Consider the following 26,599-nt stretch of genomic DNA (forward strand, 5'->3'; position numbering starts at 1 on the left):
AAACCATTATTCTCCTTAGTTATTTATGGTAGTCAGGATTTTCAAAAAGAGACTAATTAACTGCATAATTTAATATCACATAATGGAAAGAGTGTGAACTGGCTCCCATCTGAGACAGTTTGGCTACTGGGTTCAGACAAGTGTTGGTGAAAATCTATGCTTTGGCTACTTGCTTTCAATGATCCTAGGACTATTGCTTTCTTTTGCGATGCTAGAAATGTTAGCCCACTTCAAAAGTATAGTGATGGGTAATGCACTTGAATGTATAAAGGCATAAAAATAAACCATAACTCCCTTGTCTTTGTTATATTTAAAATAACTAACTTTTAATCCAGTAAAGTTTTTATATTTATTTAAAGAGTAATGTAATAGATACTAATAATCTCATGCTTATATGTACTCCTATCTTTTCTATACATATCAATTATTTTCTTACTGAAAGAACATAAAGTTCTTTCTAGGTTGAGTGATGATTTTCTCTGATGAAAGTTTTCTTGGCAAATATGCAAGGTAGTTCCAAGTTGCCAAGACAATAATACCTATAAAAGCTTTTATCAACCAAAGATGATACAAATTCCTCATTCATCAAAGAAAAGTGTATACACCATTTCCCTGTAGCCCCAAGAGTGTTTGAGACTCAGTCACTCATGGGAGCAGCGTGCTCAGTAGCATACCTGTATTATTTGATTCCTTTTTTTCCTTATCTAAACTACCCAATTCCTCATAGTGCTTCTTGGAATCGTCTCCAAAATAAACTAATTGTACTCAAATTTATATATCAGGGTATTTTTTGTTTTAGTAAGACCCAAACAAAATAAGTTGGTACCACATGTGGTCTTACATATCAGATTTTTAGAATGAGGCTATGGGATCTCTGAACGAAATATTGACAGGTTAGCATTGCTAATTATAAGTTAAATGGTATTATATCATGATATACCGTAGGAATACAGTTTTAAGACTCATCTCTAATGAACTGGGATGAGGTATGGGCAAAGGGGCTGTCTTAGCTTTTACAATATCTCCAGAGTTTACAAGATTTTAAATCAAAGTAACTATAAGCCAGAGAAGCCCTGAAATTAAAAAATATTACTAACAGACTCAGGCTGGCCTTTTAACTCAGACTAAAAGGCCTCCTCGCCCTGGCCGGTTTGGCTCAGCGGTTGGAGCGTCCGCCTGCGGTCCGGAGAGACCCAGGTTCGGTTCCCGCTAAGGGCATGTACTTCGGTTGCAGTTTGTCCCCGGCTCTGGTTGGTCGTGCGGGTGGCAGCCACTCAATGTGTCCCTTTCACATCGATGTTTCCCTTTCTCTCTCTTCCTCTCTTTCCCTCCCACTCTTTCTGTACAAAAAATGGAAAATGTCCTCGGGTGAGGATTTAAAAAAAAAAAAAAAGGCCTCCTCACATCCTATTTTTAAAGCCAAAGAGCAGAATATGTTGAAAATCAGAATTAAGATTTTATTGTTAGAATGAGGAGTTATACATTGAGGCAGAACCCATAGCCCCAATCAGTAACTTATGCTGTAGTAAAGGCTCTAATATAGGAGTACTGAGATCTTGCTACCTGGCAGAAGACAACTGAGTGGATGCCTTTAAGAACCCTAAGACTGGGCCCTGGCCGGTTTTGCTCAGTGGTTAGAGCGTCGGTCTGCGGTCCAGGAAGACCCGGGTTCGGTTCCCGCTAAGGGCATGTACTCGGTTGCAGTTTGTCCCCTGCCCTGGTTGGTAGTGCAGGTGGCAACCACTTGATGTGTCCCTTTCACATCGATGTTTCTCTCTCTTCCTCCCACTCTATCTGAATAAATAATGGAAAAATGTCCTTGAATGAGGATTAAAAAAAAAAAAAAAAGAACCCCAGACTGTTCATGGCAATAACATCTACTGATACTAGCATACATTTTATCACCCAGAAATTTATTTTCCAAGAGTTTTTAAGGATGTCAGCTTGCCAAAGACCTGTGGGTTTGGCATCAACTGTTCTGTATCTCTGAGGCAAAAACATATGGGTTAAGGAATCAAAGTATGGAGGTAGAAGGAAGCCTATCTCACTGTCATTCTCAGTGAACCAATAAATATACTTCCCATCCATATAAAATGAGTCTATGAAATTAGAGGTCCTGTTTTGGAGGTACATAAGTTTTGCTGGGACTCTTTGACAGACTCTGAAACCTGGAAGTAGCCTAAGCAATCCTCTATATTCACTCCCTTAACTTGTTGGTTATCAAGACTGATCTCTATGTTTTCTCTTTTGGGAAACCCACAGGCTGCAAAGTAATTATTTTCCCTTTGGCAAACTCTCTCCTGGAAACTAACATGATTCTAAAATTATCTCCACTGTTGCTAGAGGGAATAGGCCTTAATCATTTTTGCTGGGGTCATTGTATTTTCTCCCCTTATTTTTTCATTCTTTCTGTCTAAGCCAGAAAGTTATCATTGTCCGAAATTGTTTCTCCAGGAGATTCTACCCCAGTCAGTCCTCCAACCTTAAATTTCTACATCCATCACCATGAAGTGGTCTTGTTTCAAATAACATTTCATTAAAGCCATACAATTTTAGAGTTGGAGAGACAATTGATTTTTCTAATATTGATGATGAAGATAGTGCAGTTTTGACTACCTAGTTTTTAATGAAGAAACTGATGTTCACATTTCAGTATCTTTCCTAAGGTAGCATAGTAAGTTAATGACAGAGCTAAGCCCCAGCTGAAAAAATCAGTATTTTATTATGTTTCACAGACAACAGAGATAGAAACACGAAAATAAAGGAATAAATGACAATAGCATATCTAGCCAAAGGTACAGTGTTATTTAGTCTAAGACAATCATGAAAGAGCATAACTGTCAATCAAGATGTGATATTTCTAATTGCATCGGTTATAATACTCATACTGATTTTAAATATATTAAAAAGTAAAAAGGAGTATCTTAGAATTAATGAAATAGTGTAATGATGATAATACTTGACATTGATAGAATGTTAGGTTCAAGTGACATACATGCATTATTTAATCCTCACAACTCTTTAAAATCTGTTCTACTACGAAATTAATTCCTTATCTATACTAGTAACCAATACTAAACTTTCTGGGAATTTTTTCTCTACCACTTAATAGAATCCAGAAAAGCCCTGTTATTTTGCTATAGAAAAAATAAATAAGTCACTAGTTCACATATTTTATTTCATACGAGCACCATCTGGAGTATTTATTAACACATAGATTCATGGCCTTTACTCAGATTCTGATTTAGTAAATCTGAGGTTGTAACCCAGAACATATTTTCCAAGAAGCTCCTTGGGGATGCTGGTGGTGTTCAAACTATGCTTTGTTAGGACTGGCTTAATTTTTTTCTTTCTTACATTTATTTTTCATATTAACATTTGAGAGTAAAAAGTCCTATTGCATGAATGAGTTATCTAACTTGCATGTTCCACAATTTAGAGTTTGGAGATGTATCAAGCTGTATGTTCTCCTGTAATAGAAATAATAAAAGTTGTGCTATGGCGAATGGTTATTGCAGTGTGAGTGGCAGCCTGAGGAGACTGGGATGTAAGACTGGTAAATTGGGCAACTAAGTTTGAGCCTCAGAGGTACAGAAGAACCATGGAGAGGAATGGTTCTGAGAATAAGGTTCTGAAACAAACAGAAAACAATGCAGAGAGGAAAAATGTTATGGTACTTTACCACATTTCTATCTATAATTCCAAATACTTATTTAGCCATGTTTTTGTTGATTCCTTTATTTATTCAGGACTTATTGAATAAATATAATGTATCCAATACTTCACAAGGTCAGTAATTTTATTCTTGTCTTATTTTCCATGTGAGGTGTGCAAAGAGAATTAGACAGTTGAAACCTGGATCTTCCCAATAACTGGAGATACTAAGGTTGTGAAAGGGAATTCTTACCCAATCTATACAAGACTCAAAACGCAGAGAACTCCCTAGTTCACAATTAAAGGGTATTAGCACATACTTTATGCCTTTTAGCCTCCTAGCCCAAAACCTGCCTGTGCCACTCCACATACATAAAAACATATCTTCTAAGACCACAGCAAATGATTTGCAGTTATATTAGATAACTTCATCATTTTAAAAAATGTGAGATGTAAAATGCCAAGTAGGTGAATAGGTTGAAATAATTTGGTTATATCCCCAGAGCTATCATGCAATGCGGCCTTTTCTATTTATCATAATATCTTAGATAGTTGCCAACTGGTCTCATGTTTACGTGTTTCTCATATCTGGTGCATGAATAAGAGACTCAATGACAGATCTGCAAGTGCAACAGCTTTGGAGTTAGGAATAAGAGAGTACAGAAGAATTGAAGGACGAGAGGGAGGGAGGGGATACGGGAGAGAAGGAAGGCAGGTAGGCAGGTGGACAGAAGGGAGGACCAAAACACCTGGACTGAATTTTAGTTAAGCTATGTGTTCTACCTAAGTTCTTGAGCAATTATTTGAGTTTTCACAGGTTCATTTTTTTACTTTTAAAAAATATCTGGTTTCAAGATTTTTGTAAACCTTAAATAAGATTAATATGGCCCAGCCAGTGTGGTTTAGCAGATTGAGCATCATCGCATGGACTAAGAGGTCCCAGTTCGATTCCCAGTCAGGGTACATGCCTGGGTTGCAGGCTCAGTGTCCATTTGGGGGCATGGAGGCAGCTGATCAATGTTTCTCTCTCACATTGATATTTCTATCTCTCCCATCCTCTCTCTCTAAAAAAAAATCAACATAAACAGATTATTTATTTATTTATTTATTTATTTATTTATTTATTTATTTATTTAGGTACGTGCCTCCAATAGGAACTGAACCTGAGACTCTGTGGTCTGCAGGCCGATGTTCCAACCACTAAGCCAAACTGGCCAGGGCTAAACATGTTTTTTTTAAGAAAAAGATTAATATGAACATCATCTGGCAGCATTTCAACAAACAAGCAAGATGAATTGTTTCAAGATTGGTGATAGATACAAATTTTAAATAATATAGCAACATATTTGGCACATATTAAATATTTAATAGCAGTAATATTTCTAATTATTTGTGATATAACATTTGACTATTCCATGACTTTCCTCATTTCTGTCTTTTTATGTAATATAAGTTTATCTCTTGTATATGACATGGATCATCTAAAAATTCCTTCTCAAAACCTCTGAATTTTATCAAGTAAATTTAGTCTATATTTAGCAATTACCTGCACTAAATTCTATCTTATCATTTTCTACAGTCCTTTACTATTAATTTGTTTTTATTTTCTGCCTTTTATTAGTTTTTTTTTTTTTCAAAGACAAAGAACTTTATTACTCACAGCACAGCAGGTAGCAAAAGCATCATGTTTGTGTTGGTTCCCTTTGCTCCCCAAGTAGTACCACAGGGCCAGTGTGAAGGAGCCCTGCGGATACTACCCTAAGTTTAGTGGGTTTGTGTCACATCTGAGGAATAGTGACCATGGGGAACCCACCTTTTCTATGGAAGGCAGCAAGCAACCCTGCTCTTTCTCTCAGAGAAAGATACTACTTAATTCTTCAAGGTTGCTTGCTGCACACACAATCCTGAGAAATAGCTAGTCAACGAGTGGTCAGAGCCTTGTGTTCTTGGCTAGCCCAGCAAAAGTGTTCAGGGGGGCAGGGCCTATGGCAGAATTAGTGACCTGTGAATAAGTTCTAAGGGGTATAGTATATCTTATTTCAAACATTCAGGATATAGTCTAAGGCCATTACAACCAACACAAGTGAATTTTAGACTGATTTACTGATCTTTGATATTATTGCTAATAAATTATAGAAAGATCTTGACACCCTTTTCAAAAATCATTTGACCATATAAGGGGGGTTATTTATGAACTCTATATTCTGTTCAATTGCCTCACCCAGTAACTGCCCTACATATTGTTAGCTGAACTTCAATATGGACATAAGTATGCCATTCTGAATAGTGTAATTAACAGAAGCTGGAACAAAATGTATTCAATTTATCTTGAACTGAATTTAAGGCAATTATTAATAGACCTTCAAGAAGCAAGATGAGGCCAACTTGCAGTATAGGCTTCAACTATGCCTACCAGGATCCCTTTTCAAAAATCATTTGACCATATAAGTGGGGGGTTATTTATGAACTCTATATTCTGTTCAATTGGTCCAAATGTGCCTCTGCATGGCAGGACCAGTTTTGAATATCGTGGCCTTGGAGCAAGTCTTCAAATCAGTGTGATTTTTCCAGTTTCATTCTTCCTTTGCAAGTTTATTTCTCTAGAATTGGTAGTAATTTCCCCACTTTCATCTAAGTTTAATTTGCATCTTCTCACTTTCTTAGTCAATCTAACAATCTGTCAACTTTGTTAATCTTTGCAAAAAACCAACTTTAATTTTTTATTTTCTCTATCACTTTTTCTGTCTCTATTTCATTTATCCCTAATCTTTATTATTCTCTTCCTTCTTCTAGCTATAGGTTAATTTTATGCTACGTTTTCTAGTTTCATAAATTACAACATTAGTTTATCAACTTGGGGTCTTTCCTGTTTTTAATGTAAGCATTTAGAGATCTAAATTTCCCCATTAACTCTGCTTTGCTGTGTCTTATAAGTTTGGTACATTGTACTTTCATTTTCATTTGTCTCTAAATATTTTTTAAATTATCTTGCTATTTCTTCTTTGATTCATTCATTGATTGCTTATGAGTGAATTGTGAAATTTCCGAATTCGCAATTTTTCCACTTTTCCATTTGTTATTGATTTCTAACTTCATTCCATTGTGGTTACAAATACAAAGGAATACTTTGTATGATACCTATCTTTTTAAATCTACTAACAATTTTTTGCCTAACATATGACCAATCCTGGAAAACATCTCATGTGCACTTAAGAACATGCATTCTGTTGTTGAGGATTCTGTACGTCTGTTAGATGTAGTTGGCTTATGGTTTGGTTCACTTCTCTATGTCCTTATTTATCTTCTGTTTGTTCTATCCATCACTGAAAGTGAGTTACTGAAGTCTCCAATATGATTGTAGATTTACTTTTTCCTTCAATTCTGCCAATTTGTATATTTCAGTAGTTCATTATGTATTTATAATTATGTCTAGCTATATTGAACACCTTATTAATATATAGTCCTGTTTCTTTTAACTTTTAAAAATATTTTTATCTGATATTAGCATAGCTTCCCCTACTCTCTATAATTATTATTTGCATGAGATATCTTCTTTCATATTTTCACTTTCTGTTAAGTCTTTGGATGTAAAGTAGATTTCTTTTTTTAAATGTTTTTATTGATTTCAGAGAGGAGAGATAGAAACATTGAGGAGAAACATTGATCGGCTGCCTCTTGCACGCCCCTTACTGGGGGTTGAGCCTGCAACCCAGGCATGTGCCCTGATTGAGAATTTAATTGGCAACCTCCTGGTGCATTGGAAGACAGTCAACTAACTGAGCCACAATGGCTGGGCTAGCATAGAATTCTTACAGACAGCATGTAAATAATTTGATCATGTTTTTAAATCCATACTGCCAATTTCTGTATTTTGATTGAAAATTTTAAACCATTTATATTTAAAGTAATTACTGATATGAGACTTATTTCTCTTTGTTTTCTATTTGCCTTACAGGTTTTTCACTCATTCCCTTCCTTATACTTTTGAGTTTAAACGTTTTGTAGTAAAATATTTTAATTTATCATTTCCTGGTCTTTATTATATGGCTATTTTCTTGTGCTTACCATGGAGATTATATTCAACATCCTAAAGGTATAATACTCTAGTTTGAATTCATATCACCTTAACTTCAATAAACTACCAAGACTCAGCTCCTTTATAGCTCTGTCCTTACCTCTTTCAGTCTTACTATCATATAATTACATCTTTATCCTTTGCCTGCCCCAAAACATGAATAATTGTTGTTTAAATAAATTATTTTAGATTGTGTAGGAAGAAAAAGATGGAGTTACAAAATAGTTACAATACTAGCTTTTAGACTAATAAATGTATATTTTTAAGACATTAATCTCTTAAATCATGTGAAAAAGAGTGACATTACAAACCACTGTTAACATAATGCTTTACAATTGTCCATGTACTTTCCTTTTAGAGGATATTAATTTCTTCAAACAGCTCTGAGTTATTGTCTGGTGTCTTTCCATTTCAACCTTCAGGACTCCCTTCAGCATTTCTTGCAGGAAAAGTCTACTGGTAATGGCTCCTTCAGTTTTGTTTATCTGGAAATATCTCAATTTCTGCCTTACTTTTGAGGGACAGTTTTGCTGGAATTAGAATCTTGACTGACTTTTGTGTTGTTTTATTTTTTAATATCAGCCCACTGCTTTCTGAGCTTCTCGTTTCCGATGATAATTTTGTTGATAACATTAGAGACCCCTCACATATAATGAGTTGCTTCTCCCTCGCTTTGTTCAAGACTCTCTGTCACCCTGGCCAGTGTGGCTCAGTTGGTTGAGTGCCGTCCATGCACCAAAGGTCACAGGTTTAATTACCAGTGAGGGCACATGACTGAGTTGGTCTCAATCCCCAGTAGGGGGCTTGCAGGAGGCAGCTGATCAATGTTTCTCTCTCACACCAATGTTTCTCTCCCTCTCTCTCTCTCTAAAATCAATAAAAACATTTAAAAGAATTTAAAAGTATATATTCTCTTTGTCTTACAATAGCTTTTTTGCTATTGCTAATCCTCACTTGAGAATATTCTCCCATTGATTTTGAGACAGTGGGAGGAGGGGAGAGAGAAACATGCATGTGAAACACATTGATTGGCTGCCTCCTGCATGACCTCAACCGGGGCCAGGGAATCAAACCTGCAACCCAGGTACATGCCCTTGACTGGGAACCAGACCCACGGCCATTCAGTGTGCTGATGCTCTAACTACTGAGCCAAACCAGCCAGGCAGGGCTACAATAGTTTGATTATATGTCTCAATGTGGGTTTACTGGAGTTCATCCTACTTGGTTTCAAACTTGGAAAGTTTTCAGCCATTATTTCTTTTAATAATCTCTTCACAGCTTTCTTGATCTTTTTACAAGACTTCCACAATGTGCACGTTAGTCTGACTGATGATGCAATTACAATTTACATAGATTCTGTTCTTTTCTTCAATCATTTCTCTTTCTGTTCCTGACTCAATGTCAATAGTCTTCCATTTCATGAGGTTTTTTTTTTTGTTTTGTTTTTTTTGTTTTTCTGCTTGCTCAAATTAGTCTTTGAATACCTCTAATTTTTTATTTCAATTAGTGTACATATCATTTATAAGATTTTGGAGTTCTTTTTTGGTTTTCTGTATCTTCATTAAAATTTCTATTTTGTTAATACATCATTTTCTTGACTTTCTCCATGTCCTTAGTTAGTTCTTTAAGCATCTTTAAGAAAATTGTTTCAAAGCCTTTGCTTAGCAGGCCCATCAGATCACTATCGGGGACAATTTCTGTTGGTTTATTTATTTTTTCTTTGGTTGGACCACACTTCTCCATTTTTCATGGTTCATAGCTTTCTTGGCTGAAAACTGGACATTTGAATCTAATATAATGTGGTAACCTTGTATTCAGATTCTCCCCTCCCACCAAGATTTGTAGCTTTATGGTTTTATTTTGTTTTGTTTTTATTGTTTTAGGCCATCTTCATGCTAAAATCAGCCTGAAGTGTAAAGTTGTCTTTGAAGGTTCTTTCTTGAGCCTGTATCTTTCCTTGGGCATTCATAGAAACTTAAAAAAAAATGTTTTTTGTATATGCAGTTGCTCTTGAATGTCTTAGTCTTTTATGTTTGCCTCCCCAAAGGGGAGTTAAGAGAAATGAAGGGGGTTTTACAAAAAGGCACCAACCCTTTAAAACTCCTATAAGTGGTTTTAGCTGCAGGAGCTGGGATTTGCAACAATGGGGTGATAGTGTGACAATGGCTGTCCACCTATATGTGTGTACCTCCATAATCATAAACTGAAATCCATAGTAAGAACACAGATTACTGATATTTGGAAGCAGGATCCTATTGCCTACCTTGGCTTCTGCAAGCTGCTCCAGGAACATGTGCCTGGCTACTTGCCTTGGGACTAGGGTGATAGATAGCCATTGCTGAATTTCGAGTTTAAACTGATTAAAACTAATCACAATTTAATCCAAGCGTTTCCCAGAATTTGCAAGGTTCCAATAGCCTCTAAATTTCCAAGAGTTACATTAGTCAGATTCCATCATTGCAATTGTTGTCTAGGTGGGTAGACAAATTCCTGGTGCTTCCTACTCTGCCATCTTCCCAGACTCCTCTCTGAGGACTTTTTATCAGTTACTTTCCATAGGAGTTTGACTTACTCCTGGCTAGTAAACAGATAGAGACAGAATGATAATGCCACATTCTTTCATAGTTGGTCTTTTATATTTTGCCTGAATCTGTTACACAAATGTAAGGACTCAGAATCTCGGCTAGTTTTTAATTCACATAAGTAAACTTCACTTTTATGAAACACTGTTGCAAAGCTCACAAACTATCACTTATTTTGACTTACTTTATTCATACCTAGATGCTCTCTTCAGTATTTTCATTATTCTTCAGTTCTCTTTTCTCTATTAGTATTGACATTCATGAGCAGAAATAAGTGACATAAATTAACAGTTCCATATGTGTGAAAATGTGAAATAAATACCTAAAAATAATGAAAGATAATGGGATGGCATATTTTAATAGCATATAGAAATATCATATAAAGAGCAATGCACATTAGACATTTATAAAGTCTTCAGTTATGTATTAATTGTAAATAAGTATCTTAACCAAAAGAAATACTTGAGACAATTACTGAAGAATGCTATCTTTTAGTATGTAAAGTAAACTGCATGTTTATAGTATTTTGTTTGGTTCTAGAAGTTCCTTCAGGTATACTTTGTGTTCTGCTTTCTGAAAATAAAGAAGAATCTCTTCTGAGTATACAGATTTTCTTCATGGCAGTGTTAAACAGGCCTCAAGACCAAAAATAATTAATAATCATTTTTTAGGCAATAAACAATATTAAGCAGTCTTATTTTCTCTCATATGTGGTTGGTTTGTGAAAAACTTTTACACATGGATCTTGCATATAAATATATATTATATAGTTTTTTCCACCTTTGTAAACCCAGTTTCCTTTTCTATTGACACTGAAGTGGTTTGTCACTTATTTTTCCTTCAATGTTTAAATTTTTTTTTCTTTATTGATTTTAGAGAGAGAGGAAGAAAGAGATAGAAACATCGATGAGAGAAAACATTAATTGATCGCCTCCTGCATACCCCCAACTAGGATTTGGGCCTACAACCTGGGCACATGCCTTGACCAGGAATAGAAACGGCGACCTCTTAGTGCATGGGTTGATGCTCCACCACTGAGCCACACTGGCTGTGTTCCTTCAATATTTTCTTACATTCCAGCAAGGGGGGGGGGGGGACTTTCTCTGTCAGCTTTCAGTTTCTAATACCTAATTTGATTAAATAAATTTGTACCATATTCACTTAGGAGTGAATCAAGGAATATTTGCAGTATGTCAGATAGTGTTATTCTCCAAAGATCCTCTTTGCCAGTGATGAACATTCCCTCTAGGAAAATGTGCTGCAATGTGATCTATTTTACCCTCAAGGCAAAGTTCAGACAACCTATAACACTCTCTGAAAGTCTGTTGTAGCACGTTTGGTTAAGAATTTAATTCTGTTTTTTTAGGTTTTAATAATTTATCCCGGTGCCTATTTCACTAATTCAGTAGGGGATTCCTGCTGACTTAATCCAAAATGCTTCAGGTAGGCAAGTTCCTGAGGTAGATACACATGAAAATATTCTTGTTATCATTTATATTATAGTACCCAGATTCAAAATTTAAATTACTATCTTCATTTGAGAATCACAGAGGATTAGATGTATAAAAACCTTTAAAAAATAATTTACTCCAACATTCTCATTTTATTTATGATCCAATCAAGTCCCCAAAATACCAGTGTTGGTTATCATGAACATGGAACATAAATCCATGTTTTTCAAAAGCCAGGTCACTACTCCCTGGAATACAACATATTGCCTTCAGTGTAAAGTACAGACTTTATTCATGGCAAGATAAGTCATTTATGTATTAATCATTGATTATAGTGATGAAATCATACACACACAATGGTGCAAGAATGAGAGAAAACTCTTGGCTGAAAAACAAGAAAAGCAAGTTCTTATTTCATGAACTACTTTGTACTACTGCCAGTGGTTTATGATAGCTCTCAAGGCATCTGTATTTGAAATTTCTAATGCACCCTAGAAGACCTTGATTGTAGGAAAAAAATATGTAAACTTTAGATTTTGACAAAAGTAAATTATAGTAGTAAATAAAAGCCTTTACTGAGAGTATTTTTGGAGTGTGTTTCAGTGTGTATATGGTCTTTGGTCCTAGCTGTGGCAGTGGAAGAAACTGGTTAAGATGTAATAAACCAAGAATACACTCGATGTTAGCCTTCAAATACTATTTTTCAACTGGTACACATAAAAGTGTTCATGGCTTTGGACAGGTCATGTCATGTGTAGGCAGAAATGTATGAAATGCCTTTGTACTCCTTTGATTGCATAGGAAAGCACCTTGTACAAAGATTTAAAACACCCAAAAAATGTATGTACTAAAACAAAAGTTTAGATATGTTTATAGTCCCTGAATTTCTTTGAATAAAATTAAAAAATAGTTTACTTAAAGAAGCTGCTAGAATTTGAACATAACTCCCCACTGCATCCTTACTTGCTGATGAATGTTTTCTCAGATGGACAGCATTCTTCTTGTGATACACCTAGGAAGAGTACTGGGTCTTGAGGAACACTTCTAACTCAGTAATCATGGCTAGACACTGTGGCAGGATGTAATCAGAGGATCCTGAGGAAAAGGATCTTGACTGAAGAAAATTAATTAGACAATAGGGAGAAGCAACAGTTGTGTTACTAACACAAATGTAAAAATAATGCAACAGAATGATGTCAGCAAGATAGTGGACTAAAAAGCTCTAAGACCTAATTCCCTTACTTAAATATTCTCACACACACACAATCAATACTGAATCATGAAAAAACAGAAAATCTCAATGAATCTGTAACTAGTAGGTTGATTTAATCAGTAATACAAATCTCTCAGCAAATAAAAGCCCAGCACCAGATGGTATTACTATTGAATTCTACCAAACATTTAAAGAAGAATTAAGCCAACCCTCAAATTCTTCCAAGATACTGAAGAGGAAGAAACACTTCTCCTATAGATTAATGTTTGTACTCCCGAAATTTCACATCTCAACAATTGTTTCTTCAAGTACGATATATTTTCATTGTGGTAATATTATTGCATCTTTGGTGTGAGAAATGAAGAACTTAATGAAACTACCTTTGATCAAAATTCTATTTGTAGTGCACAATTTTTTTTTTTTTTAACTTGAGATGATCCTTTGAGAAGTGGCTTTTTCCAGTTCAAAAAAGGTTTAGTTATTATCACAAAAAGTTAAAGAAGGTATTTCTGAAATATTTCCCTGGAGAAACCAGAATTGGACCTAGAAGGTTTAAGATATCGATATAACAACCTCAATGTTGCAGTGGCTTCATATAGTACAAAACTTTTCCCCTTACTCACAGAATGGCTCGACACAGTTGTCTTCAATTGCATTATTTTCTTCAAAGTGACAATGACCCAGACCCAGGCTCCCTCAATTTTGTGTGTCTACCTTCCTCGTGATCTTCAGTGTCCTTTCAATTTAGCCACAAGTCAGAGAAAAACAGGTAGGTGGTATGTGGGAGGGTTTCATAAGCCAGGCTTGGAAGTAGTATACATCAGTTCTGTCCCCATCTACTCGGCTACAGTACAGTCACAATGGCCTCATCTAATGCCAAAGGAGGGTAGGAAATGCAGCTAAAGTGTATGAGTCTGGTGCACAACCAGTAATTTAGATAATTTATCTCTTCATAAATAAGGATTTTTATGTCCTAAGGTTTATTTTTCTGTGCAAACAAAAGAAGATTATATGGTTATCTTACCTAATTCTGTCTGTTTTCCAGGACTGTGTGTGGAGTGTGCATGTATGAGGGTTGAAAATTATCAGGATATTACTACAAATAAATGAACGAGAATAAACATATAATAGCAAATCACAAAAGACAATCTCTGAATATTTAAAAATGAATAAACATTTGAAAGATAGATCAACGAAGATTAGATAAGACACACACAAAAAATCAGGAATGTAACATTAGGCCATCCTAAAACAAGCTTCAGATATTAAAAGAAAAAAATTATAACAATTTCCTATCAATAAACTTAAAAAATTATAAAAACATAATTCCTAGAAAAATGACAATACCTAGAAAATATGACATTAAAACCAGAATAAACAAAAAAATGTTCTACAATAAAGTAAAATCACTATGTTTAAAAAGGAAGATATAATTCTTACAGAAAACACATCTGTCTCCACAAGTGTCAATGAATGGGGAAAAGAATAGTCTTTAGGGGAACCTACGAGGGTACCGAGAACAGCTAAAAGCTAAAATATGATTTCTATCTGAAAATGAATCCTAATTGCTGAGCTTGTCAGTCAAGACAATTCTGCCCAAATCAAGATTCCAGCTACAAGCAAATTAAGGGAATTTGAACAAAGCAGACAGCCAAGCCTCCTCTACTCTTTGGTCTCACTGTGAATGGACTCATTCCATATTCCTTTAGAGAAATTTGGTTCCCGGCAATTTTACAGAACTCTAAGTTTGATTCATGTACATTTGTCTAATCTCTTTCCCCTGTTCCCTGGCTTAGAGTATCTCAGGATATAATTCCACCCTGCTGGTGAGCTCCATGGGAGTCCTCTGGTCCCTGTTAACTTTCTGTCAGCCACAACATATGTAAGAATGGGAGACTCCAAACCAGTGTCCTTTGGTAGACACACCTTTCCCAGGGTGGATATATTCTTGCTCTCTCATTTGTATAGCAAAAATTTTAGAGTATATGAGACTAGAAAAAGAAGCCAGACTGTAGGGGTAGGGTAGCCTACCCAGGAGAAAGAGAGGGAAAGATGGGACTGAGTATTTGGGGTGCAAGAGAGCTGCAGTAGAGACCGTGTGGGAGGGGGAGGGATGGGTAGACTAAGGAAGGCTTTCTGGGTATTTGTGTGTTCCCTAAAGGAGTATCCTCAATCCTCATTGACTCCCTTGGCTAGTCATGATGCAGGCCCTCAAAGACCTCTGATATCCATCCTATTTTGTACATAAAAAAGAGAGCCAGTACAATGAAAATAGTAGCGGGAAAACTAGGGACACCTCAGAAAAGCAGAGCAAAACATCAGCATGCACAGGGATCTCAGTCACCACCTGAGAGAAGGCATCCCAGTCTGAGATAGGAGAGGGACCAACATTTCTTGAAACTCCCTCACACCAAAAATAAAGGGTCCCACGTCTCTTCCTCAAAAGCATGTTAAGTTTTTCTCACACAAATGGAGAATAAGTTTTCCACTATATTTCTCTCTTAGATAGTAGTTCCCACACACACAATCACACACAGTAGAGCCCCCAATGTCCACACACCCAGCAACAGATACAAAGAGGAATGGAGACTGAAAGCAACAAACACAATAATATAGCAATAACTATGTAGGGGGCCAGATGGGTACTTGAACTAACAGCGGGTACCACTCTGAAAAATACATGATTATCTAAGCACTAAGTTGTACATCTGAAACTAATACAGAATAATAATGAATGTAAACTATAATTGAAAAACAGCAGCAACAATAAACCACAGATACAGGAGCACACACACAATGGCAATGCTAACTCACAGACACGGGCCTGTACAGAGCTACAGTCTTCTCTATATTCTCTCAGTACCGCTCCTTATCATATTACTGTTTTAGTTTGCTACCACTCTCTGAAGTCATCTTATAGATCAGTTTACTTGTTCACACTCATTATGTTCCACAGGGCAAGGGACTGGTAGCTCCAGTTCACAGTGAGAGGGCGGGCACACAGCAGAGCTGCCATAAACATTCAGATAAGTGATTAAAATTATCTTCCCGTATCTAATGACCTCCATAAAGCATTCTTCTCCTCCCCAAATTAAGTTCAGCCTTTTTGCACCATACTGGTTTGGGTAAGCACCTCCTGAGGCCCCAAGGCCAGGGCCCTCTACCCATCTACACTCTCCAAATTCACCAGTCCCAGCACTTGCATGTTGTTGGCCTCTGAATGTGGCTCTTCCCACCAACATATGAAGGTAAACAGACAAACGTGCAACTGAGAAAGCTCCAGGGCTTTTAATCAACAGAATCCAGAGCCTGGCCCCACCTGGGTCTTGGTCAGAAATCAAGCTGTGCTCAGAAGTTCACAATGCACCTGCAATGAGGGCAGGGCAATGGGTTTGGGAAAGAGTAAGAGAGGGGTCAGAACAGGGTAGGTCGGGCATGGGGGTGAGGTGCTAAGCTTCAACCATAAGATACACCCCTTGTTCCTCCCCACTTTCCAAAGAACCATGAACAGCTGAGCTCATATAGACAGGTAAACCAGAGACCCTCCCTTCTCCCATTCCTGCAGTCCAGAAACACAAGACCCTGGGTTGGAGTTTTACCTAACCTAGGATCCTTTCCCACGTTGCTGTCCCCCAGGAGTCATGGCAAGTTTGCAGTGCTAGCAGGTGGTACTTCGTCAGCCTTGGGGAGAAATGGTATGAGCAATGGCTAAGGTCCATCTCTCAGATTCTCTCTCTATTTCCCTACCCCTCTGTCCCATCTTTCACACACCTTGGAGGACACACCTCCATCTCGTCCCTTGGTATCCCCACTGGTCTGCTCCTGGGGCTGGGTCAGCTGCTGGGGTTTATCCTTAGGAAGATCCGAATCTTGTGGTAGCTCTGCCTCTGTCTCAGGGAATTGCAGCTTACCCTGCAAGGTGTACAGCAGTTGGAGGAAGGTCTGGTGCCTGGGAAAAAGAGGTGGGTGTGAAGGGAGGAACCTTAGCTGGACCACTCTGGGCCTGCAATGTAGCCCATGAGCCCAGTCTCACCTCTTCAGCTTGTCCCACTCCTGCCCTGCCTGCTGCTTCAGGGCTCCAAGTTCCTGATATCGCCGCTCAAGCTCCTGCTGACTTCCTGTCTGACGCTGCCTCATCTCTGCGGAAACTTCTGCCAAGTGCTGTAGACGCTTCTCCTAACAGGAGTGAGAATGCGACATGGCTCATCAGATGCTGAACAGCCTTTCCCCTACCCCTTCAGCCTCCACGGCACAAAGACAATAACACTTACTTAGTTTACTATTTGCCGGACACATTTTAAGCACTTGCTGTATTAACTGCTTAATCATGTTAACAAACTTTTCAGGACAGGTGCTAATATTGCCACCATTTCACACATGAAGAAACAGAAACACAGAAAGTTAGGTGACTGCCAAAGGTTGTAAATAATGATGCTAAGAATCAAGTCCTTGTTGGTACGTATACATACTGCAACGCCTCACAGAAAGATGAAGGTTTTCCTGGCAAAGGACTTACTCCATGCAATAGCATGGTGGTAGAAAGGGGTATTTTCCCAGGGGAAGGGACACACCTGTTGCAGCTGCCACTGCTTCTGGGCTGTTTTGAGTTTCTCCATGGCCACTTGCTTCTGCAGGTAAGCAAAGGAGGGGGAAAAAGGCAAGAAGGAATGTATTTTTCTGGTTGAATTTTGGGATGTGGTCAGTGGGTCCAACCTGGCATGCTCACCCTTGCCCTCCTCCTCTCTGAATGTCCTTCCCTCCCCTCACCCTCGGTGTACCTTGGCCTGGAGCTGGTCAAGGGCCTCCTGGAGCTGTGCCTGCTTCCTCTGGGCCTCCTCCATCTTGGGTAGGGCCTGGGTTAGGGCCTTTGCGATGGACTCCACATGTTCTTGGTAGGTAGCCTTCAGCTCTTTCCATTGCTCCTTGGCTGCAATTGCCTTCTGTCCTGAGATGAGCCACCAGAATGGGGACTTGAGTGGAGGTGGCCTGCTAGCCTGAAATTCTGGGGCCTCAGTCTATCCACCAGCTGACCTGACTGACATTTCCCTTCCTTCCCCAGCTGGGGCAGTCCTTATTCCAACCCCCTGTCTACTCACGGCTTGTGTCTTCAGAAGCCAAGGGGTCCAGACCCTGGAGAATGTCCTCCTGAGCCAAAAAGTTCTGCAGGAAGTCTACTACTTGAAGCTGGCTGCAGAGAAGTTTGTCTTTCTTTCGGGAATCCTGTTCAGAGGGAAGGGAGAGGCAGGGAACATCCTTACCTCCTTGTACTACAGGCCAACAAGGCTGCCTTCTAATGTGCTCACCATCAGTGCTGCCCAGTATCTCAAGAGAAGGGCCCAGAAGTAGTCCCTGGCTTATGAAAAACAGGCTGCCATCTTGAACATACCATCACAAACTCAGCCAGGATCTGTCCGGGCAGTTCTGCCTCCTCTTGCAGGCCTCTAGGCTCCAGGATGTCTACCAGCTTGGCCAGGGCCCTGAAGGGGTGAGGAAACAAGGGTAACTGCAGACTCCTAGGGTGCTTACCAGAGAACCTTTGTACGCAGGCACATACACAGATATATGTGTCAATGCTGAGTCTTGCCCTGACTAGTACCTACACACAGGCCTAAAGGACCACCTGGGACCAGGAATGGGATGTGTATGGAGAACATATATAGCTAATAAATACCATGAAGAAAAATACGCAGGGCAAGGGGAATAAAGAGTGTGGAGTGTGGAGTGGGGAGTATCTCACTGAAGAGAAAACATCTGAGTCAAGGGAAATGTACAGAAAAAGGAAGGCCAAAACTGATGGGCAGTGGGGTGCCCTCCAGGCAGAGAGCACTACTCACCTTGGGTAGCACCTCAGAATACTTGGGGAGGGGCTGGGAGCGGGCTAGAAGCCTAGGTCTAGGTTCTCCGAGTTCTCCCGTTAGGGGCTGGAGCTGCCCGCTGGGAGGCCGGGACCAAGATAAAATAACCCAGTGGGAGAGTTTGTTGGGTCAGGTGAGACAGAAATGAGATGGCCCTTCCAGGACGTCTCCTGGGGGCGGAGCGGCTCCTGTTAAGACGGTGCAGTCCGCGAAGAGATGGGAGGCAGACGGGTGAGACCCTCCCCTTCCAGGACACACCCCCGGGGGGTGTCCAAGCTGGGAGCGACCGGGGCCCCCGACAGGCCGCACCTCGAGAGAGGCACGGCATCGCAAGAACCTAAGTCTGGGGTCCACGGAACTGCCAGCTGTACTCGGGGACCCGCAAGAGCCACCCGAGTCCGCCCCCGCTGGCACCTAGCGGCAGACACTTACTCTGAGGCTGCAGCCTCCATCCTTCCCCGCGCGGCGTTTCCGCTCTGTTCCCCGCAAATCCCTTTTCCTTTTTGGATTCACTGCTGACTGCGCGCCGGGGCAGGCGATTGGTTGTCCGGTTAGTGGGCAGGAATCAAGGACCATCGTGCACTCTGATTGGCAAGTGCGGATTCGCGCGTTGGCGCGGCGCTGTGTGGCGCAGGCGCAGTTAAAGCTTATCTAGGCGGGAGCGCAGAAGTTCTGCGCTTGCGCGCTAGCCTGTAGGCGGTGCTGAGACTAAGTGGTTAGTTAACACTGCGGCGGCGTCTGGCTGGGTACTTAGACGGTAAGGGAGGGAAAATTGTCGCACTGTTTGGGTTTTAGGGGAAACTCTCAGCATTTATTTTATTTTTAAAAAATTATGCGGTAGAAAGAGAAGACTGGGTGTGTTTTCCAAGACACCTGGCATCAGTTACAAAGAACAGTGCTCCTGGAGACACAGGCAACCAATGATACCAGCTCAAAAACGTCCTGCCTTTAAAGATTTTCCAGGATGTGGTGCGCGGAGAGAACCCAAGCAGAACCCAGCGGATTACCTGCGTTGACAAGATTGATCCGACATTCTGGGGAGACCAAAGCAGATGTTCTCAGCAACATTTAGGAGAAAGGACAGAGTTACCCAGAACGAGAACTCAGTTCTGCAGAGTTTTCCCAAGTGTTCAGCTCAGAACTGAGCATCCTGTGTCTGAGGACACTACTCGAGAAGGGTTTTAAATATTTCTAGAGATCATGTAGGGTCAGAAGTAGTGACTGTATCCACCAGTCAGGTTGGAAAACGTAACCATGGGGCATTGTGTAGAGTACACAAACAGGTGGTGCCTTAGTAGTATGAAATAATCAGCCCTAAGCTGGTCACTGCCCCAGAGCCACCTAATAAATCTTAAAAGCAAAAGCCAAGTAGATCAAACTGTTAACCAATCACTTAACTGTATGATAAATCAAAATTCAATATTTGTAGAAGTGCAAAAATATCCAGTAAACAATAAAGTACAGTTAACAATGCTCGGTATCCAATTAAAAATTATCAAGCTGGAAAAAAAAAAGGAAGAAAAGAAAACCCAAAGTGAGGAGAAAAATCTGCTAGACATTAGAACGGAAATAGATATTAGAATGAATAGACAAGGACATTAAAATACTTTTATACTTATTTCATATGTTCAAACAGATAAGCAGAGCTATAATAAAAAGAATAAAGGATGTGGAGAAAGTGGGATGCTCATGATACTGGTAGGCATGTAATATGGTACATCTGTTTTGGGAAACAGTTTAATAATTTCTAAAAATGTTAAATGTGGAGTAGCCATATGAACCACAATTCTACTCCTAGGCAAATGAATATGTGCGCACAAAAACTTGTACACACATGTCCATGGCAGCATTTTTTTCAAAGGGCCACAAGTAGAAACAGCCCAAATACCCATCAGCTTGGTGAATGGTAAAACAAAATCTATATCCATTCACTAGAGTATTTTTCAGCAATAAAAGAGAATGAGTTACTGATACATGCTACAACATGGATGAACCTTGAAAACATTATGCTAAGTAAAACAAATGAATCACAAAAGAGCACATATTGCATGACCCCATTTATATGGAATGTCTGGATTAAGCAAGTATAGAGAAACAAAGTAGTTTAGTGGTTGCCCAAAGCTGGTGGTTGATAGGGTTGGGGGGAGACTGGGAAGGGGGCTGCAAGTAGAAGTGGGGTTTCATTTGAGGTGGGAATAAAAATGTTCTAAGATTATGGGAAGGTTACACAATTCTATACAAAAAGCCATACAGTTTACACTTTAAATAGGTCTCAATAAAGCTCTTAAAAATGTTAATCAGAGATATAAAACATATAATACTTAAACTGTAGAGGTTAAAATCACAATGTAATAGATGTAATTAGATTAATAGTATATTAAACATTGTTTAATAGAAGATAAATAAAGACATAGCCTTGCAAACTAACACGAATCACAGAAAGTTTAAAATAAAATGAACAAAGTAACAGTGAGCTTTGGGGCAATTTCTAACAGCCTAATGTACTTGCAAGTGGAGTCCCTGAAGGAGAGGCAAGGGAAGAGGACAAAAAAAAAGGTAATAATTACCAAAAATACTGAAATGTATAAAAACTATACTTTCACATATTAAGAAATGGTACTAACCCCAAACACAAGAAACAGGAAGAAAACTGTATCAAAGCATATGTGTCTCAAAACTATCGACATGTTACATGTAGAGAAACAAAAATAAGGCAAGGATTACAATTAATTTCCTGTGGGAAACAATACAAGGAACAGGACAGTGGAACAACATGTTTAAAGTACTACTAGAATCATGATAAAAGCCACCCTTGATTTTTATATACAGGACATATCCCTTCCAAAAATGAAGGTTAACTAAAGACAGGCATACAAAACCTGGAGCAATTTATGAGCACATCTGCAAGACAAGAAATGTGAAAGTCTATCAGAAAGAACAAAGCATTTGATTGAAATCTGACTGTATACAAAGGAATGAAAAGTACCAGAAATTATAACTATGAGTAAATATATATGCTTTTCTTAATGCCTATTTCTTTAGAAAAATAACTGAATTGTATCAACAAAGAAAAAGCAATAATGTAATGTGGGATTTATAACATGCAAAAGTAAAATGTAGCACAAAGTGGGGGAGAGAAGAAATGAAAGTAAATTATTTATCTTTATAGTTTATGTGAAGTTGTATATCATGTGGAAGCAGTTAAAAGCTGTGTACTACAATCTTTTAAGCAATGGTGTCCATATACCCTGTGGTGGCCACCAGTGAGTCACCCTCTTACATAATCTTTTGAGTGCAGGTGGAGCTTGCCACTCGCTGTCACTTGTTTCTAAATGAGCGGATGTTGTAATAGTGAGATATCATTCTGTTGATTAGGCTACTTATTAGGCAAAGGTGATGACAAGTTATTCTCATAATACCATTTTGTTATATAATACTCCATAGCAAATGTGAGAGAGATCCTCCCGTTGGCCTTAAAGAAGCAAATAGCTGACAACTAGTAAGAAGGTGGGACCCTCAGGGGCCCTCTTCAGCCAGAAGAGGATGAATTCTAACAACCTGAATAAGCTTGCAGACAGAATCTCCCTAACTGAGGCTCCAAAACGAACACTATCCAGTTAATATCATTGATCGCAACCTTATGTGAAGAATACAAAATCCTGTCCCATGGAAACTGCCTGAAACTCTGATCCATGGAAACTGGGGGATAACAAATGTGTGTTGTTTTAAGATGCTAAATTGTGGTCATAATACAAGCAACTTCTAAAATAACAAAGTAAAGAGTTATAGCTAATAAGACAATCAAAGAGATAAAATAGAATCTAAATAAAACTCAACTAATTCAAAAAAAGAAAGAAAAAGGGAAGAAAGGGAAAAGAAGTGATGAGAGGAATACAAAACAATAGACTTTAAGCCTAATTATATGGATAACTACATTAAATGAAAATGCTTTAGATGCACAAAAGGTAGAGATTGTCAGATTGGATACAAAAGAAAAGCAATTATATTAAGAAATGCACTAAATATAAAGACACAAAGAGTTGAAAGTAAAAGGATAGAAAAAATCTCATGCCAATGTTAATTAAAAGAATTCTGGAGGGGCTAATTTAGTACATATGTACATACAGGCAAACCTCAGAGATATTGTGGGTTCAGTTCCAGACCACTACCTTAAAATGAATATCACAATACACGGAGACATGTGCATTTTTTGGTTTCCCAGTGCATATAAAAGTTATGCTTATACTATACTGTAGTCTAGTAAGTGTGCTATAGCATTCTGTCTAAGATTAAAAAAAAAAAGCAGTGTATATACCTTAATTTAAAAATAGTTTATTGACTCTGGCTGGTTTGACTCAGTGATTGAAGCATCAGTCCAAGGACCAAAGGGTCACAGGTTTGATTCCAGTCAAGGGCGAAAACCTGAGTTGCAGGTTTGATCCCCAACCCTGACTGTGCAGAAGGCAACCAATTAATGTGTCTCTCTCACATTGATGTTTCTCTATTTCTCTATTTCTCTCTGTCCCTCCATGCTGTCCACTGTCTCTAAAAATCAATGAAAAAATATCCTCAAGTGAGGATTAAAAAGAATTTTTTTAAAATTTAGAAATAGTTTATTGTTAAAAAATGCCAACCATCATCTGATTCTTCAACAACTCATAGCCTTTTTGCTGGTATAGAGGATATAGTCTTTAGGTTGATGAAAACACAGTATCTGCAAAACACAATAAAAAGAGGTGTACTTATATTCAGAGGAAAAATATTAGAAGGAAATTTCATAATGATAGAGTTCAATTCATCATGTGAATTTCATAATAAAAAAAAAATGTATGTATACCTACTAAAAGACCACCTAAATACATGAACCAAAAAGTGGCCACATTGAGAAATTAAAAAATCCACAGTTATAGTTGCGATTTCACTAAGCCGTTTACAATATTTTTTGCAGTGCACCTAACAGCAGAATATTCACCTTTTCAGTGCACACCAAACAAAATGATTGTTAACATATATAAATGAATAGAACCATACAAAGTATGTTTTCTGTCTGTAAAGGATCTAAATAATCTTTTTTATATGCTTTGAACATGATGATATACTCTGAGTAATCTTTAAAATTTTTTTACTCAAGTTATTTCTTAATCTTTCTTTAGATTCTGCTCAAACATTTTACGTTAATCAAGCCTTCATTCACTTCTATGCCTAGATCAAATTCCTTTATGACAGGTTAACAAAGCTCTATTGCCTTTTTAATACTGGTCATAGTTACATTTTTACAATTGATTGTAGAATTATTTGATTGATTGCATTTCTCCTTTCTAATTAGCAAGCATATTGAGGGCAGGATTTGGATATAATTTGCTCATAACTAATAGTAAGCAAATACTAATAATTTGTTATGTGCATACTATATGAGTGATAGTTTACGCAAGGTCTTAGAAGACCATTTTGAAGGATGCTGGTTTTATCATAAAGGTAATAGAAAGTTATTGAAAATTTCTCAGTAAATAAATGCAAGTCAGAGTTAAGTACAGTAAAATTAAATGTGAATTCTGGGTGAAAAAAAAACACTGGGAAATGATATTATTTCAGTAGTTTTAGTGAAGGATGAGACATTTTTTGAATACATGACTTTGGTGAAGTGGCAACAGAGATAGAGATAACTCAATGTATTGAGGTGAAGGAATCTATATGAGTGAGTGAATCTGGATATGGTAGGGCTGCTAAACTGTGTATCAAATATGATAGTTAGGTTTCTGACTGTGCAACTTGGATGCATTGTGCTTCAGTAAATTCAAATAGTGATTCCTGGGGGAAAAAATCTTATTTGGGAATGACAGGAAATAACTTATTTCTGTTGATCTACTAGTTAGAGATGTTTCGGGTATCCAAATGGACATTTAAAAAAGATACATGGCCTGGCCAGTGTGGCTCAGTGGTTGAGCATCAACCCATGCACCAGGAGGTCGCTGGTTTGATTCCCAGTTAGGGCACATGCCCAGGTTGTAGGCCCGATTCCCAGTGTGGGTCATGCAGGAGGTGGCTGATTGATGTTCTCTCTCATCGATGTTTCTCTCTCTCTCTCTCCCTCTCCCTTCCTCTCTCTCTGATACCAATAAATAAAAAATATTTAAAAAAAATACAAGAACAATGGGGTTCAGAGCTTGGAAGAAGGTAAGAACTGGATATATACATTTGAATGGTATAAACATTTAGGCAATTGAAAGCTTGGAGATGGATGCCATTTCCTAGGTTGATAACATAGAGTGTAAAAGAAAGATTGGTGGAACGAATAGAGTTGAGTAACTCGGCATCTTATGTATTTATGAAGAAAGGATGGACTTTTAATAAGAGAGAAAGTCTACAATGATAAGAGAAAAAGCAATCAGGTGTGGTATGCTGTAGACAAAGGACAAGAAGTCCAGAAAGAGAGAGAGAGAGACACACACACTAAATCATAGTGAGATGTCAAGTAAGATGGGATGGAAATGAGTGGATTCAGCAACATGGTGATTATTAGTGTCCACTTTGAGAGATGTTTGTTAAAATTTTTAGAACATAGAAAGCAGAATATGAAGAGCAAATCTAATGCAGACTATATAGAAGCATAAAGCAAATAAATGAACATGTGTAATACAGAAAGTTCTTAGGAGAATTTTGGCAGGATTCACTAGAATACACTCATACTAATTCTCAAATCATTAATTTTTCACTAATTAAACTTTTAATAAGCTTCACTGTCATTTGTATTATGTACATACTTCTAATGTAATGAAAAATGTTTTCCATAAATGATCTCCTTGTTTGACTAGTAACAATCCTTCCTGCTTGATGAATCTATTTTCTTTCTTCATTTATTTTAATTACTTAATTAATTTGTGTTACAAATATTTCTTCTTCTCCCATTGACTTTATTTTTAACACTTTCTCAATATTTACATACATAATACAATGGAGAAAATAAGTAATGCTTTCTAATAGACACATTTGATTAAAGTAACAAGGATTGACTTTATCAATCTCTTTATGTTTGAGAATTTAGGTCCCGTTGATCTATTCATCACAAATTTACATGGAAATATTGCCTTTTGAATAAATTATTTCTAAATGTACTAAATTACCTCACTTTACATCTTTTTTTTAAAAATATGTTTTTATTGATTTTTTCCAGAGAGAGGAACGGAGTGATAGAAACATCAATGTGAGAGAGATACATCAATTGGCTGCCTCCTGCACACCCCCTACTGGGCATCGAGCCCACAACCCAGGCACTTGCCCTGACCAGGAATTGAACTGAAACAACTAAATCCACTGAGCCACATGGGCCAGGCTCCTTACTTTAGATCTAAATGTAAATATTATAAGGGTAAACCAGATCATTAAAGGATCATCCAATAAACTGTAAATCAAAATGACATGCTACACATTGAACTTGAATGCTGGGACTTTAAACATCACACCACATAAATTTGCCAACTTTGTTTAACCCTCTACCTGGCATAGATTCACAGAGATCTGACCTAATTATTATAGGTCAACATAAAAAGTATGATTCTAAGTTTTCCCTATTTCTGTGTTGTCCACCGCAGTAGTCACCAGGGGCATGTGATAAGTTAAATTATTGCAGTTAAGCAAAATTAAAAATTTAGTTTTTAAGTTACATTAGCCACATTTTAAATCTTAGTAGAAATATATTGCTAATGACTACCATATTGGACAATGCAAATCTTAGAACTTTTCCATGGATAGAAAGTTTAGTTGGACAGACA

General features: G+C 37.9%; 1 protein-coding gene across 6 annotated transcripts in view; it reads right to left on the reverse strand.

Moving 5' to 3' along the window:
* Positions 1-19,330, reverse strand: part of ZWINT (ZW10 interacting kinetochore protein) — a 38,444-nt gene extending 19,114 nt beyond the window's left edge. Inside the window, exons 1-9 of one of the 6 annotated variants that reach the window (XR_004960024.1) lie at positions 19,263-19,330; positions 18,362-18,452; positions 18,072-18,195; positions 17,754-17,920; positions 17,547-17,603; positions 17,009-17,151; positions 16,747-16,924; positions 16,575-16,656; positions 16,295-16,342 (exon numbers count right to left, since the gene is read on the reverse strand). Coding sequence is in view for 5 of the 6 variants with exons in the window: in XM_036265473.1 (XP_036121366.1) it covers positions 16,615-16,656; positions 16,747-16,924; positions 17,009-17,151; positions 17,547-17,603; positions 17,754-17,920; positions 18,072-18,195; positions 18,362-18,452; positions 19,263-19,282 (822 nt within the window). In the remaining variant the exon portion in view is untranslated. Of the gene's footprint in view, positions 1-15,917; positions 15,985-16,266; positions 16,657-16,746; positions 16,925-17,008; positions 17,152-17,546; positions 17,604-17,753; positions 17,921-18,071; positions 18,196-18,361; positions 18,453-19,262 lie in introns of those variants that run through there. The other 5 variants (XM_036265473.1, XM_036265472.1, XM_036265471.1 and 2 more) reach the window with 5 other exon arrangements.
* Positions 19,331-26,599: the final 7,269 nt, after the last annotated feature.

Source organism: Molossus molossus, unplaced genomic scaffold (genome assembly GCF_014108415.1).
Source record: "Molossus molossus isolate mMolMol1 unplaced genomic scaffold, mMolMol1.p scaffold_m16_p_17, whole genome shotgun sequence".
Taxonomy (NCBI): domain Eukaryota; kingdom Metazoa; phylum Chordata; class Mammalia; order Chiroptera; family Molossidae; genus Molossus; species Molossus molossus.